This window comes from Odocoileus virginianus, chromosome 12 (genome assembly GCF_023699985.2).
Source record: "Odocoileus virginianus isolate 20LAN1187 ecotype Illinois chromosome 12, Ovbor_1.2, whole genome shotgun sequence".
Taxonomy (NCBI): Eukaryota; Metazoa; Chordata; class Mammalia; order Artiodactyla; family Cervidae; genus Odocoileus; species Odocoileus virginianus.
Genome location: NC_069685.1, coordinates 51082664 through 51098648, shown reverse-complemented (window position 1 = coordinate 51098648; position 15985 = coordinate 51082664). Strand labels below are relative to the sequence as shown.

At 50.0% G+C, this 15985-nt stretch overlaps 1 protein-coding gene across 11 annotated transcripts in view; it reads left to right on the top strand.

The window, feature by feature from the left end:
* The window catches only part of KDM2B (lysine demethylase 2B), a 114191-nt gene extending 101368 nt beyond the window's left edge, over positions 1–12823 (top strand). For 6 of the 11 annotated variants that reach the window (XM_070475221.1, XM_070475224.1, XM_070475230.1 and 3 more), the window contains 11 exons: positions 1886–2029; positions 3242–3329; positions 3501–3769; positions 3967–4080; positions 4751–4789; positions 4922–5601; positions 6383–6546; positions 6637–6798; positions 7436–7654; positions 12119–12311; positions 12397–12823. In XM_070475221.1, the coding sequence (XP_070331322.1) occupies positions 1886–2029; positions 3242–3329; positions 3501–3769; positions 3967–4080; positions 4751–4789; positions 4922–5601; positions 6383–6546; positions 6637–6798; positions 7436–7654; positions 12119–12300 (2061 nt within the window). In that variant the 3' untranslated portion in view covers positions 12301–12311; positions 12397–12823. The remainder of the gene's footprint in view (positions 1–1885; positions 2030–3241; positions 3330–3500; positions 3770–3966; positions 4081–4750; positions 4790–4921; positions 5602–6382; positions 6547–6636; positions 6799–7435; positions 7655–12118; positions 12312–12396) is intronic. The other 5 variants (XM_070475223.1, XM_070475232.1, XM_070475222.1 and 2 more) reach the window with 4 other exon arrangements.
* Positions 12824–15985: the final 3162 nt, after the last annotated feature.

Below are 15985 nucleotides of genomic sequence, written 5' to 3'. Positions count from 1 at the left end.
GATCCTGAGCACTGGGAGGTGGGCGTGTATAAGGAGGAGAGAGTGAAAGCCTACCCACAGGGGTTTACAGTCTAGGACTGCATCAGCTCTCAGACGTTGTGGTCTCCGGATACCCTCTTAAAAATTACAAGAACCCTCAAAGAGCTTTTGTTTATGTGGGCTATTTATTTATTAACATTACTGTAATAAAATTTTTTAATGTTTTGAATTCATTTAAAAATGACAAGAAACCCACACTATATGTTAGCATAAACAACATTTTTATGAGAAATAACATCTTCCAAAGCAAAAGGGATGAGTAGGAAAAACAGCATTGTTATGTTTTTGTAAATCTCTTTTATGCCTGGTTTCATTAGAAAAGACCTGGGTTTTCATGTATGCTCCTGTATTTATTCTCTTGTAGTAATGCCTTAGAAGAACTCTTTGAGGAAAATTTGGGCTCGTAGATCCATAGTTGGAAAAGGGAGTAGTCTTTTACTCTAGTGTTTTCAGGGAATTGTGAATATTCTGGCCCACCACCAGAACTGGACAGGCGGCAAGTGCTCACAGGTTAGTTGCAATGTGGAATCTGAAACTGTATCAACACACTTTTCGCACTGTTACATTAAAATTCATTAGTCTTTCTTGCCCCTGGTGTATGCCTGCATAATATTGTAACATCAGACACTGGACATTTGGAAAATACTGGCTCACTTAGTTTTTACAGATTTTCCAAGTAGGAGCACATAGTGTTACACAATGTTAAAAAAATAAACACATTTGTTAACACCACCAGTAGTGTTCTCAGAAATGTCTTTAAGTATTGGGAAGTTGTCTATTTCATGATGGTTAATGTAAGTTTTCCAAAATTCTAATTTTTGTTTGAAAATTTGTATTTCATCTTCTGCAACAAATACCTTCTTTTATTTCTCTGTAAGTGACAGGCTCACTTATTTTCATCCTTGAAAAAATGTGCCATTACCCCCCCCCCCTTTTTTTTAATCAGTCATTCTTTCCAAAAAAACTGATGTTCTGTGGGGAGAGGGCCAGTTCAGCTCACAACTTGGTCACAAGTGCTTTTCCTTTAGATAACCATCATTCTTTGGTGTTCAGCTAAAATAGTTAATGGCTGTTTCCTATTTTGTCATGCAGAATCTGAAAAGGATGTGACTTCAGAGGTCAGACTTAATAAAATCAATCATTTCTACTGCTTTATTGATGATATCCTTAAATGAAACTGGCCATTTCTTTTAGGAGCGTATAGCCAGGAGTGGTCCAATGACTGCTCAGGCATATTGGAGCCTCTGCCCTGACACGTGCCAGTGGTTTCACCCACCAGGGCAAGTATCAACACAGTGAAAAAGGCAGATGGCGTCTTGGTATTCTGAAGATAGTTTGACCTCCCTTTAAAGTTCTGAGGACCCAGAATCCTCGGTCCATACTTTGATGGCCGCTGGAGAGACACAGCCTCAGCCCTGACACATCCAGGCTTGGCTTGTGCCCCACCTCCCCCTGCAGGTCTTATCTCAAGTGTGAGGCGGTCCCTGACCTCTCTGTTTCAGGTCAGCCCTCCTTTCCCTCACCTCTCCCCTGGCCTGGCCGTCCTTGCTTTATTCTCTATTTCCTTTGTCACCATCTAACAGACTCTTCTGCATTTTGTCTGCTTCTCTCCACTAAAATGTAAGCTCAGGCTGGCAGAGACTTCTGTCTGGTTCAGTGCTGGAGCAGTACCTGACATGTGGAGGTAGTACATGGACAAGGATTTGAATGAATGAACGAACTATGGGCAGCCCTGGGCTGGTTCTCCCAGGGCTCCTGGAAGGCCCAAGGGGAGAGCTCATTGATTTGATCTGTCCCCGTGGGGTCCCGGCCATGCCGACTTCCTTGTGTTCTCCCCACCCTGCAGCCAGTGCTGCCCCACACCGCCGTGTGCCTGGTGTGTGGCGAGGCAGGAAAAGAGGATACCGTGGAAGAAGAAGAAGGCAAGTTTAACCTCATGCTCATGGAATGCTCCATCTGCAATGAAATCATCCACCCTGGATGCCTTAAGGTGAGCAGGCTTGGGGGCGTCGGGCTGCACTGCTCGACACCTGACCCTCATTTTCTCTCTGGTGGTGCTGACGCTGGGGGTGGTTGGGGTGGAGGGGAGTAAGTTCCTTCCCTGGAAAACCTGGGAGTCTGGGGGATTCTGTGCATCCGATGATGAGCTGAGAGCAGAAGGGCCTGGACTAGCTCAGACCTTGCACACATGCATGCATGCACATGCACACACTCCACCTGCCAGGGCCTCAGACCCACAGAGTTCCCAGAGTCTTGCACCTGGGCCAGAGAGACTGGGTAGTTGGGTTGCTCTTGGGGCTCCTGGGAAAGTAAGACCTGGGCCAGGGGAGGGCAGGTCGTGTAACAACAGGTGGTTGCATTCCTGTCCTTTGTGCCAGGAACCTGTTCCCTCCGTGTGCCTAGGACAGACCTGCCTTTTTCCGGGGACTGCCATGCTGGCCCTGCCCTTCTTAGGCAGCCGGTTCCACCTTTGAAAGGAAGTGACTGCTCTGGGCTGGCACATACCTCACACCTGTCTCAAGTGAATTTTGTCACACTTGGTACCTCCTGTCAGCCCAGGTGTATCTCTATTTAGAGAGATGAGGGTGGGCCCGCCAGTGGGCCTGCCTCAAAGGGGGCTTCGACTCTGGGGTGTCTGTCCCCTTTCCCTCAGTGACGTTAGTGGAGGTTTCTTTTGACACTTATCCCCTTTTCCCCAACACACCCACCTCCCACTCTGAAAGGGGCGCTATGACTTTCCCCCAGCCCCTGGTCACTTCTCTGTCTCGGATCTGAAGCTCCAGGAGATCAGGGACAGCACACTGACGGGCTGATACCAAGTACCCAGGACGGTGCTATGAAATGACTGAACAGTTTGTGGGGCCTTGCTGGGTGCCAGGCCCTGAGCTAATTGCTTTCACTAGGTTACCTCATTGAATTCTCACATAACTCCAGGGAAATAGGCACATTCCATTTATGGCTGAGGGTACTTGTCCACAGAGATTAAGCGATTTGCCCAGGATCATGGAGCTAGGAAGAGGCACAATCAGGATTTGAACCCTGACCTGAATCCAGAGCCACCCGACTTAACTACTACTCTTGTTTTTTTTCTTGGTCAAAGGTGGTATGGAAATAGCATTTGGGAGGGGGGTGTCCATGCCTGGGGCAGAGCTGGCCTCGTCCCCCACCTCCTTGCTTGCTGACTGGTGTGTGTCCCTCCCAGATTAAGGAGTCAGAGGGCGTGGTCAACGATGAGCTTCCAAACTGCTGGGAGTGTCCCAAGTGTAACCACGCCGGCAAGACCGGGAAAGTGAGTGCCGGGCTCCAAGTCCCAGGGGTCAACCCGGGAGGGGTAGATCTTGGCCTTGCCAGACACAGCTTGTCCCCACCACGGCGATGTCGGCTGGGAGGGGCTACAGCGGACTCGGGGGCAGGGGCAAGTCCAAAGATATACAGTTGGTGTGTTCCTTCTCTGTTTTTGGCCTACAAGCAAAAGCGTGGCCCTGGCTTTAAGTACGCCTCCAACCTGCCCGGCTCCCTGCTCAAGGAGCAGAAGATGAACCGGGACAACAAGGAAGGGCAGGAGCCTGCCAAGCGGAGGAGTGAGTGTGAGGAGGCACCCCGGCGCAGACCCGACGAGCACCCCAAGAAGGTGCCCCCCGACGGCATCCTGCGCCGAAAGTCGGACGACGTGCACCTGAGGAGGAAGCGGAAATACGAGAAGCCTCAGGAGCTGAGTGGACGCAAGCGAGTACGCTTAAGGGCAGGGGGCGGGCAGTGGGCAGCGAGGGGTGGCCTGGCTGGTCCCGGATGCAGGGGCGCGCGGGCGGGGGCGGGGGCGGGGATGGGCAGCGGGCCGCCGCCCGAGCAAGTCACAGAAGTCCTGAGCCCAGCCCAAGAGAAAAGGAGGGGAAAACCAGCGAGTCACTCCTCTTCCCACCCCTTTAGGCCTCGACGCTTCAAACATCCCCCGGTTCCTCCTCTCACCTCTCGCCGAGGCCCCCTCTAGGCAGCAGCCTCAGTCCCTGGTGGAGATCCAGTCTCACTTACTTCCAGCAGCAGGTGCTCCCACGTCGCCCCCCCCCCCCCCCCCCCCCCGCGGGACCGCGAGTCCCAGGACCCCCTCCCCCGCGCCCCATTCCCACCCCGCCCCCACCCCACCGGTCCTCGAACCCGTTACGCAGACGCTCCCAGGCAACGGTTCACCGTAACTTCCCAGGCCCCAGCTCCAGGTCGCTGGTTACGGCTTGGGGCCTGGGAAGCTGAAGCTGCCGCAGGGAAGCCCTGTGGATCTGGGGAACCTCGGAGGATCCTGGCGGCCCCGCTCCGCCCACCGACCCTTCCAGCATCGGCCACGAGGTGGCGCCGGGTTGTCTTCTCCCAGCTCTAGCCATTAAGGCTCGGTGGGGAAATCCCGCAGACCCTGCCTCCAGGCCTGGCTCCCAAAGTCAAGTCCGACCTGAATGAGCGACTGCGGCTTCCTGGGTCTGTCCAGGGGTGGGAGGTCAATTGGGTGGGGACAGTTCCATCAGCCTTCGCCACTTCCAGATCTTCCTTTAAAGCCAGCAGGCAGGGCCCACCCAGAGCGGAGGAGATGGGGGTTTGTTGGGAAGGTGACCCCATAGCCTCTGCTCTGTAGAGACTGTGGACTCTTGTTGGTGGGGCTGGGTGTGGAGGGGACCAAATCCTACGACCCCTGGGGGCAAGCTTTGCATCTTTTCTTTCCCGACAGCTAAAACCTGGCAAAGAAGATAAGCTTTTCAGGAAAAAGGTACCATCTCCCCTTCGCCGTTGTCCCGGCACCTCTCTTGGGGCAGTAGTCTTAGGGTGGAGGGTAGGAGGGCCTCGGTGGGCTCATCCCTGGGCCTGGGGGCTTACTCCCGTGCTCCCCTTCCTCCCTCAGCGGCGGTCCTGGAAGAACTCCGAGGACCGGATAACTTTGGCCAACAAGCCTCTCCGGCGGTTCAAGCAGGAACCAGAGGAGGACCTGCCCGAGGCGCCCCCCAAGACTAGGGAGAGCGACCACTCACGCTCCAGCTCCCCCACCGCCGGGCCAAGCACTGAGGGTGCGGAGGGGCCCGAGGAGAAGAAGAAGGTGAAAATGCGGCGGAAGCGGCGGCTCCCCAACAAGGAGCTGAGCAAGGAGCTGAGCAAAGAGCTGAACCAGGAGATCCAGAAGACGGAGAGCAGCCTGGCCCAGGAGAACCACCAGCCCATCAAGTCGGAGCCTGAGAGCGAGAACGAGGAGCCCAAGCGGCCCCTGGGCCTCTGCGAGCGCCCCCACCGCTTCAGCAAGGGGCTCAACGGCACCCCCCGGGAGCTGCGGCACCAGCTGGGGCCTGGCCTGCGCAGCCCGCCCCGAGTCATCTCCCGGCCCCCTCCCTCCGTGTCCCCGCCCAAGTGCATCCAGATGGAGCGACATGTGATCCGGCCGCCCCCCATCAGCCCCCCGCCCGACTCGCTGCCCCTGGATGACGGGGCGGCCCACGTCATGCACAGGGAGGTGTGGATGGCCGTCTTCAGCTACCTCAGCCACCGAGACCTGTGTGTCTGCATGCGGGTCTGCAAGACCTGGAACCGCTGGTGAGGGGCCAGGCTCAGACTGGGAGGCACTAGGGGGCCAGCCTGCGGCTACACCCAGATGGGCCAGGGATCCCCATGGGAGTCGCTTGTGATGCTCTCCCCTTCTAAGTCAGTCCAGCTTCAGTATCCTCAGAGAGTTCCAGAGTCCCGTCAGTGTGGTCTTGTTGAAAGAGGTGAACCCTATTTGCTTTCCTGGCTTAACTCCTTGGGAGGTGAACTAAGAACCAAGTGATGTCCTTGTTCTTTGAGTTAGCCCAGGTGAGACTTCCCTGGTGGTCCCATGGTTGGTAATCTGTGCTTCCACTGCAGGGGCACAGGTTCAGTCCCTGGCCAGGAAGTTAAGATCCCATATGCCAAGCAATCTGGCACCAAAAAAAAAAATACGAGCTCAGGTTAAGGGCACTTTGCAAGTTCCTGATGTTCCCGCTTCGCGAGTCCCCAGCTTTCTGACCTTGGTCAAGTTACTTACCTTCATCTGTGAACAGGCATGCTGCAGGGTTGTTTTGAGATATGATCTGTGGAAGGTGTCATAAAGCCCCCAGTAAATACTTTATAGGTACTGGTACTTTCCATGGGGGTTGGGGGGGAAGGGCTGTGACCCCCCAGAGCAGCCTCTTCCAGGTGAGAATAAGACAGAAACTAAACAGAAGAGTCCAGACGGCAAAGTTAAGGAGCCTCCCCTTGGGCTTGGTAGGTGGGGGACTGACCACAGCCATGCAGGAGGCTCCCCTAGTGAGCTCCCTACTCTGATGTTGCCCCTTCTGCCGGGCCTGGCCCCCAGGTGCTGCGATAAGCGGTTATGGACCCGCATCGACTTGAACCACTGCAAGTCCATCACGCCCCTGATGCTAAGCGGCATCATCCGGCGACAGCCTGTCTCCCTGGACCTCAGCTGGACCAATATCTCCAAGAAACAGCTGAGCTGGCTCATCAACCGGTTGCCTGGTGAGCACTGGACCAGGGACGCCCTGGAGTGCAGTATTGGGGGCTGGGGGGCGTGTCACCTTATCTATGGCCACCTTTCTGTCCCCCCAGGGCTCCGAGACTTGGTGCTGTCTGGCTGCTCATGGATCGCAGTCTCCGCCCTCTGTAGCTCCAGCTGTCCGCTGCTCCGGACCCTGGATGTCCAGTGGGTAGAAGGACTGAAGGACGCCCAGATGCGGGACCTCCTATCCCCGCCTACAGATAACAGGCCAGGTGAGTGGCTAGGCCAGGGACCAGGCCAACGGGGTGGTGTAAAGGTGGTGTGACCAAGCTGTGTGAGTGGGTCTGGTTTTCACTACAGACACGTCTGGGGCTTGTGTCCTCACCTTCTCTGGCCTCAGCCCTTCTGTTCTCAGTCAGCTTTGGGCGCAGAAGGGATCTGTGAGAGGGCAGCAGCTCCGATCATGCCACTTGGGGAGCTCTGTGTGGGTCTGACTGCTTTGCTGCTCACTTGTTCTGAGCTCTAAGCCTCGGAAGCATCGCGGTCTGTGTGGCTGGACAGGGCCTCGAATGGAGCCCTCTAGAACAGGTTGCAGGGCTCACTGCTCCACACCCATACCTTCAAAGAGGAAACTCTGCTGACCCAGAGATGCTGTGCTATCTCTGCTTTAACTGGCTAAGCACTGCTGGTGGAATGCAGGCTGTGTTTGTAGATCTTCTGACTTTTAAAGAATCTGCAAATGTAAAATTTGACGTGGAATATGCCAGTCTTTAAATGTTGGAACCAGTCCTGATCTTTTAGGGGAGACCCTCACTGGCTGAATGAAACCCAGGTGTCCCGTCTGGCGGGTGGGCCTTGTAGAGTGTCATGTCCAGGTGACCCGTTGCCTCTTCCACCCCGCCCTCTCAGGTCAGATGGACAATCGGAGTAAGCTCCGGAACATCGTGGAGCTGCGTCTGGCCGGCCTGGACATCACGGACGCCTCCCTGCGGCTTATCATCCGCCACATGCCCCTGCTCTCCAAGCTCCACCTCAGTTACTGTAACCACGTCACTGACCAGTCCATCAACCTGCTCACTGCTGTGGGCACCACCACCCGGGACTCCTTAACCGAAATCAACCTGTCAGGTCAGTCAGGGGCACCCACGAGGCTCTGCCCAGGACCCCATAGTTCGGGGGGGGGGGGTGCATTTCACAGTTGTAGGGAAATACTGGCTTGCCTCTTGTTACAGGGTCATGTCCTAGGTGCTGTGACACACCGGTGAACAAGACACGGCCTAGTCTAGCGGGGAAACACGTTAAACAATTAAGCATTATTAGATTTTCAATAATTGCTACAAAAAATTAGTGCCAGTAGCAGTGAGCACATGAGCACATAGCAGTGGCTCTTGACCCAAAATAGGGGCTAGGAAAACTTCCCTCGGGCCCACTGGATGAGCTGGTGCCGGGCAGCAGCCGGTGTGGGAGGGCACCTGGCAGTGTGACCAGGCCAGGTGGATGGAGTACCCGGCTTGATGGCTGCCATTGTTGTTGTCGCTCACGTGTCCCCCTCCTGACTCTGCCATCAAGGGGCCCATTGTTGACAAGAAGAGAACCCCACAGTGGAGTCCTCACTCCTTCCACTTACTGATGGGGCTGGAGTTTGTTCCTAAGAGCTTGGGGCATGACCAACAGGGAGGTGGACAGAGGTGACACCACCCATTCTGAGCCCAGTCAATAACCCTGTACTGGTCTGATGGCTCAGGATGGTCAGGTTGGGTGTGGGAGATTAGGATGAGACCAAAAGAAAAAAAAAAAACACATTTTTTTTCCTCCAGAAATTAGCAAGGAATAAATAATATCCTCACCTCATGTAAATTATATTTTGACACAATCCAACCTGCTGTTTGGCTTGGTCAGCATTCACATGTTGTTTTGCTGTTTGCTTCTCTTCACCCTGTGTTTGTTCCTAAGAAACTCCTTCCTGTTGCTAATGCCCCATCCGACTGGGAGCGGGGAGGTTTGGCTCACATGAGCTAAAGCTGTACCTTAGTGCCTGGGAGGCCCCTCCCGCCTCAGGGAGTTTTGGTGGCGGGTGGCAGTGGGGTGGTGGCCCCCCAAGGAGGCAGAGAACAGAGAACCACATTGAGGTGAGCTTCCACCAAGACCTCAGCTACTGGTCTTAAACTGATGCCGGGCTGCCCCATGGAGAAGGGCCTGGGAGGCAGCTTGTTCTAAGTGCTTGGTAGTAATGAACTCTTTCCCTCTGTTCTGACTGGGTCACTAGGGTATATAGCAGGGACACAGGTATAAAATCCCCCTCCCCTGCAGCGAAGAGGATGTCCATGATGTGTGTTTGTGTAAATCATCTGTTGCATTGTTTTCTGCCATAATCCAGTCACCTCATCTTTTTGTCTCAGAACCTACATTCATCTCTCTCCGTTGGTGTTAAGAGCTGCGACATGTATGAAGGCCAATCTCCATACCCGGTCTTGTCTATATTTGGTTCTTTTTAACATGTTTTCTGTTCCTGTAAGTGTAACTAGTTAATGGTAAAATAAGCCTCTGCCACAGAGAGGAATGTGCTTGACACATTTTCAGATCCTTCAGTGTGGTCAGATCAGATCTAGTAGCAAAAGTGAAGCCACTTTGGTACCTTGCCTTCCCTGCCCCTGCTTCTCACATGGAAGAACCACCTTCAAATTTTGAGCTCTTGCTGTTTGTTTACCTCCACTTTTCTAAACAGCCTACATTGCTATTTCTTGTTTATTTTTTCACTCAGATGCTCTTTTTGTTAACTTGCCTTGTAGAGCATAAGGATTACTGTTCTTAAATTCTCTACACTGCTGCCGCCCCCCCCCCCCCCCCCCCAATCTTCCCAGTTTGTGTGGTTACGTCACTATTATTTACCACATTATGGCCATGCATGGATTGTCCACTGTTGAGCCAAAGTGTGTATTATGTTTCTTTCCTTGCACAATTTTTTTGTTTTCCCTAGAGTTAATAATTGCCTCCTTTTTGTTTGCTCAGTCTCTGAACAGACTACAACAGACTCGAGTACTATTCTTTACCCTCATGAACTCGTCAGGCCCTTAACCAGTCTTGGTAGGAAACCACCCTCCTACATTTCTTTCCTCCTGCCCCCACTTGAACTTGACTGCCTCTGCCATCTGCACATCTGCTTCCTAGGATTGCCTTGGTCTCTGTCTTGTGTGGGGGCCCCTCTTTCCTTGGTCCTGTATCTTCTTTCTTGGTTTATCTGTTTGGTGGAGGACATAATCCAGACCTCCTGTGTCTGAAATGGTTTCATTATACCTTCATGTTGTAAGGTATAATCAATCTCTCAACTTGGAAATATATGTTCTGTGGGTCTGGAAAATTTCCTTGAATTATTTAATTTCCTTCCCTTCTGTTCTTTCTTTAGTAGTCTTTTGATACCTTTACTTTTTCCCCACCTCTTGTCTTTTGCTCTTTCTCTGGTTTTCCCCTACTTCTTACACAGTTCATAGTTCACCCTTGAACAACTTAGGTGCTAGGGGTGGAGCCCTCTGCAGTGGAAAATCCAAATATAACTGATGGTTGGTCCTTGGTATTCACACTTCCTCCATAACCTCAGATTCAACCACAAATTTGTAGCACTGTAGTATTTACTGTTGAAAAACATGGGCAGATAAGTTGACCTGCACAGTTCAAACACATGTTGTTCAAGGATCAACTGGAGTGAGTTTTTCATTTCAGACATATGAAACTGCTTTATTATGTAGGTTAAAAAGTCACATATTGGCAGTTCTCACATGGTTTAGCCTATATTTTTAACTTTACAGCTACAGTTCTCAGAACTTTTGGAGAGTGGCCTGTTCTTGTTTCTTGGATCCAGATATTGTCCATCCTGAGGATACTGATAGTTATATTTTCTTCTCCACATAGACCATGCATTCCTTCAGAAGCAGTCAGTGGGCCTGCCTAAGGGGCTTCTCTCAGTTGTGTCGTCAGCATGTGGTTTTCTATTCAGCTGATGGGCTGCTCTTGGGACAAGGTGGGAGCTTGGGACTGTAGATGTCACTGGGTGGTCAGCATGGGTTGTTTCTTTGGGGAAATCCAGACGACATCTATCCGTCTTTCCTCTTAAGCTGGTCAAAGTTGCCCAAGGACACTTTTCTTGACCTCCCAAGTGAAGGGTTCAGGCCAGGCTGCTGGTGTTCTAGGGCTTGGCAGGAAAGGAGTCTGGGGCTGTCAACAGTCAGCAGGTAAATTTCCCTGTAACTGCATTTTTCAGTGGGCCCTCCTGCCTTCCACAGTGCCTGGTGGTGCCTAGTCTAGAGCCTTTCTCTTGCCCAGAGACAAACTCCCCTCTTCTGCTGGGGAGTCTTCCAGCTTTATACGTCTGCCCCTTACAGGGTTTATACACCATCCGTTCTCACTTGACTTTTACAGTAAGATTATGGGGGCAGATATTTGAGGGATTATGAGATAAGGGGATACCCTTGGAAGATCTGAGGTGTTAATCTTCCAAGTCACCTCTTTGGCAGCATCCTTGTCACTTTCCCATCTGCCTGGCTAGCATGGGAGGCAGACAGCTTTCCATCACCACTCGTTCGAAGTTCATGAGCTCATTGTTCAGGATTGGATTTTACTGACATTGTCTGACATGTGTATCCAAGACTTTAAGCATTTGTGCAAGGATGTTGTGCAGACCTGAGGAGAGTGCTCTTTGGTGACTCGTGGGGTGCTATGACGTGACTTCTTTGGACCACCTCGTAAGTTGAAGGGACTTTGACATACAGAGCTGGCACGGGCCTTGTGTGCATTACTGCAGTTCGCCCTTACTGTTAACGTTTGTTCTTACTCAATTCAATAGCAAAATGAAAGTATACATACTAGCGATGACAAGCAAAGGTCAGTAATACCACTGAGATGAAGGAATCTCTGGGCTCGGGGTAGGGACTTGGCCTCAGTTGGATGAGAGCTGGCACTGCAGCTCATTGGCTGAGGGTTCAGTTCTAAAAAAAGAGTATGACAGACCCCAAGTCCACATTGATAAAAATACTCAGTTGAGGGTTTGGAGTTCCGATTTTGTTCTCTGAGGATGGAATCTCTCCAGCCACTTCTCATGCATTGGTTTCCTACGTGGGTTTGAGGTTGACATTCCACGAAAGGGGACCAAGCATGTGGGGCCTTGCAGTAAAGCACTGGTGTCCAGGGGAGCAGGAGGGCCCCGAGATGGCCTTACAGGTGTCCTCACTCCCCCAGCATCTCTTCCCTGGGAATGAGCAGGTAAGCACACAAGAGCGTGTAGAGAGAGGTGTTCCTCAGTAGGAGTAGACATGAAAAGCAAGCTGTTTTCATGTGTTGTGTGATCTTGTCTGTAAAACAATATGGACAGGACCTGTTGATGTGAGAATGTATACATGTAAGACTCTTACATGGGACAAGACTCTGAGCAATTTCACTTGGAACTTGTGGGTGTTTTTCAGGCATGTATGAACCTTTGTAAGTAGTAGAGGAAACCAGGCCCCATCTGAGGAGACTGAACAGGAGAGCTGCTAGGGGCTCAGGGGAGGGGGTCCTCGGTTCCACGCCTCCTCCACCTCACCTGTGTCCTCTTCCCTCCAGACTGCAATAAGGTAACTGACCAGTGCCTGTCCTTCTTCAAACGCTGTGGGAATATCTGTCACATTGACCTGAGGTACTGCAAGCAAGTTACCAAGGAAGGCTGCGAGCAGTTCATAGCCGAAATGTCTGTTAGTGTCCAGTTCGGACAAGTGGAAGAAAAACTCCTGCAAAAACTGAGTTAGTCCAAGGACAAGTATGTAAATATGGGGTGAGGGGAGGGGAGACGCCAGGGGAGGGGGAAAGACTTTACAAAAACTAGGGCCTTTAAATATTTTCAGTTTGGAACTTGGAACAACAAACCCCAAACAATTCCCTTTTGCAAGTCTTGCCGAGGGAGAAGCCAGTCTGCCACTGTTTGGGGGATGAGCGAGCCTGGTGCTTTCCTCTGGTCTTTCTGAATCAAAACCGCACTGCTTTCTGGACCATTGCTCAGGCGGCCTTTACCGAGAAGACATTCCCGTTGGAGAGGAGGATGGACTTGGGCGACATTCTCTTACTAAAGCATGAGCTTAGGAAATTTGGGGGGGGGGGTGGTGTTTTTGTTTTGGGCACCTTACTCCTGGCAACTTTGGGGGTTTTGGTGTCAACATAAAGTGGACCACATACCACATCTGCCGTCTCAACATGTTTGTTTGGTTTTGTTACATCTTACATTATGCAGAACTATTTTTGTACAAATTGTTTAAAAGTTATTTATGCAAGGTTTGAATGCATACCAGTGTTTTTATTGTTTTGAGATTGCCAACTTTCCTGGTTTCCTTAAGGTAGGAGAGACCTTTCCGTGTACTCCATACAAACCCATCTATACATGTGCCCAGATCTGGCAAAGCAGGCTAAGACCTCCAGTTAAAAGCATGTCTAACTGGAAGTTGAGAGTCTGCTTTGTATGTCAAGAAATTGCATAAGCATGATGTGGATATATGTAAATTATAGTCAAAGTGAGAGAGACACTTTGCTAAATTTCCTCTGTATAGAATTCACCTTTTTTTTTTCCCTCAAAATTTTGAAATTCAGACTTCAGCCTTTGCACTCAGGAGGGGTTTGCTCCAGCATGAACTCTTATATTCTACATAGATCTAATTTATACAGTGAGTCGAGAAATAGAATAAATGACCCAACACAGCCTTTTCTTTTTTTCTCTCCTTTGAAGTGAGCTGAGTTCTCATTTGAGGTTTAGAACATGGCTGTTGCCCAGTTGTAAAGTTACGCATTCATAAGTGCCATTGTTGTAAGATGTTGTTTTCCTAGACCTTCCCTGATGCGGTTTTACCTTTGTTGAATTTGTATAAACAATTGTACAAAAAAAAACCCACTCTTGGACTTTGCGGGTTTTTGTTCTGGGGCAGACTGGAAGTCTGACTGGGAGGTCCAGAGGCCATAGTCTCGGCACCAGTGATATATATTTTGAAGCCAGACTAGGTATCATTTGTTAGTCACCAGAGAAATGCAGCAGCCCCTTGGTACATGTTTTTCCATCTTCCGAAAGAGATCTTGTTGTTCGTAGCTAATAAAGTAACGTCCACATGTAAGAATTAGGTACAAACTGCTTTAAGGGGCAGAGTGGCTTACCTGTGTGGTTGCCTCTGACCACGCCTGTATAAGGTAACTTCCACAGCCACTTGGCATTTTCACTGCCAAAGAGGGGGGACGGGGGTCCACTTGCTCAGCCTCCAGTGGAGGCAACTCAAGGAGACCACAACCTGCACTGGTGACCTTGGGCTGGGGTGGCTGGAGGCCCTTAGCTAGGAGGTAACTGCTCCAGGTGGGACGTCAACTTGAGATCACAGAAAGATGCAACTAGTCATCTGAAAATAAAGATAGCCCAGCTTCCTTCCTCAGTCATCAACAGCACCACCAGACTTGGGTCTCACGGGACTAGCCTTTCCCACTAATAGTCATTTCATACTCACACCACCACCCCAATCCTTTTTTTTTTTTTTTTTCCCCTTGGTGAAATGGTTCTAGATCCCATCTAGGTCTATGCCTCCTATTCATTTAAATCCTGAGATCCTTTCTGACTCAAACTGGAGACATCTGAAGCTGTTGCACCCTGGAATTTAACTCAGGGGATGCATTTGACAGAGGTAAGATTAGTTTAACACATGATGGTTTGTTTATAAAAATGTGGCTTACCTTTCAAGCCTGATCACTCATCATGGAGCACCCACACCATAGGTCAAGTTGCAGTTTTCTTGGCAGCCTGAGTGCTGCGAACCTCTGAGTAAGAGTTACCCTGATGTCCAGTAAAGGCATCTTCTTCTTTGGGAACTGTTGAAGGGTGACAGTGGTTTCCAGGTGGAATCTTGGCATTAGAAACTGACCCTGTTTTCCGGTCACGTTTGTAGTGCGCTGGTCACAGATTACCATTCCCCAGGTGTACCAAACAATCCAGTTAAGTTTATATAGTAAGTCCCTTACACACAAACAAGTTCTGTTCTAACAGCACATTCCTAAATTCAATTTGTTCTGAAGTCCAACAAAGTTAGCCTAGATAACCAACTAATGTAATCAGATATATAGAACTATGCAGGTTTATAATACTTTGGACACAAATACCTAAAGAAAACAAACATTTCTAATCTTCTAGTACAGACTTTTAAGTACAGTACCAGCTACATCACTGCTGCTTTTACGCTTGCTTCCAGACATCCTGGACTTGAAATAAACACTGTCTTCTCTACAGTATTGTGAAGTACACAACCACTTGTAGAGGATGCATGCATGTGACAATGTATGCCAGGTATGTGAACTAACTCACGTGACTGGACATGTGAGCACATGTTCACAACTTGAAGGTACGTTATGTTAGGGTACTTAAGTGTATCCCAGTACAGACCTGTTCCTTAGAAAATGAGCTTTAGATGAGGCTGGGCCAAGCTAGATGCTTGCAAACAGCTATTCTGAGCCCAAATACATCTGATGAAGTAATGGAAGGTACATAAAGCATAGGGAGCACTTCCTGGGTAAGACCACATCTTAACCCAGGAAAGAGGACAGGCTCCAACCCTCCTTCCTCGAGGGATGCTGACCTTGACAGAGATACCATGGCCCATCGAATGGCATCCTTCCGTACCATGAGGATAAAGAGACATCACTATTCCCTTGTGGATCCATATGACAGGTTACCTATTCAGAAATAGAGACATGGCATGCAGCTAGAAAATGCAGGTTCCAGACAGACATGTTTGCCCTCTGCCAAATAAATCAGTACCTTATTATTCCAACCTATTAGGCTGAAAATGTGTTTGCTTCTTACTAAGCCAAGGTTGTTTGAAAATGCTACCTAAGAAGATACACCACTAGGAGTTTTTGTTCATTGCTACAACAAACACCTGATAATATATGTAAGTCCAAGAGGAAACAGTAAATAAGCTGTTTTCAGCTGAGACTATGAGCAAACAAATCTCAATATTCTAATTTAACTTCAGATAACACCAATACCTGCTGCTTGGCTTCTATTTAGGTGTGTTTACTGTCTCACCCACTAGCCTAGATTTGAAGACCCCTCCACAAAATTAATGATTTGTGGGTAATGTTGAATTTCTGGAGTTCACTGTCTGACTAGAAGTACAGATTAAGTGCACATATAGCTTCAGCAGGGGCTGAGCTCTGGGTCTGCAGGCAAGCACAAGAGAAGAGGTTTTGAGACTATCCACAAAGCACTGGTTTACATGCTTTGACCCTATCAGAAAACGTAGAAAGGCAACTTTATTTCATAGCTAGCCAAACTTCCAGCCTTAAGCACAGTGGGGAAGACTATTTACCTCCTTTGCTGTAATTTTCAAGTCTTGTTCATTGACTTCTGGATCCTGAGCACCTGAAGGCATGCATTACCCACTGCACAAAGTCAAAAGAAACCCACAGGAC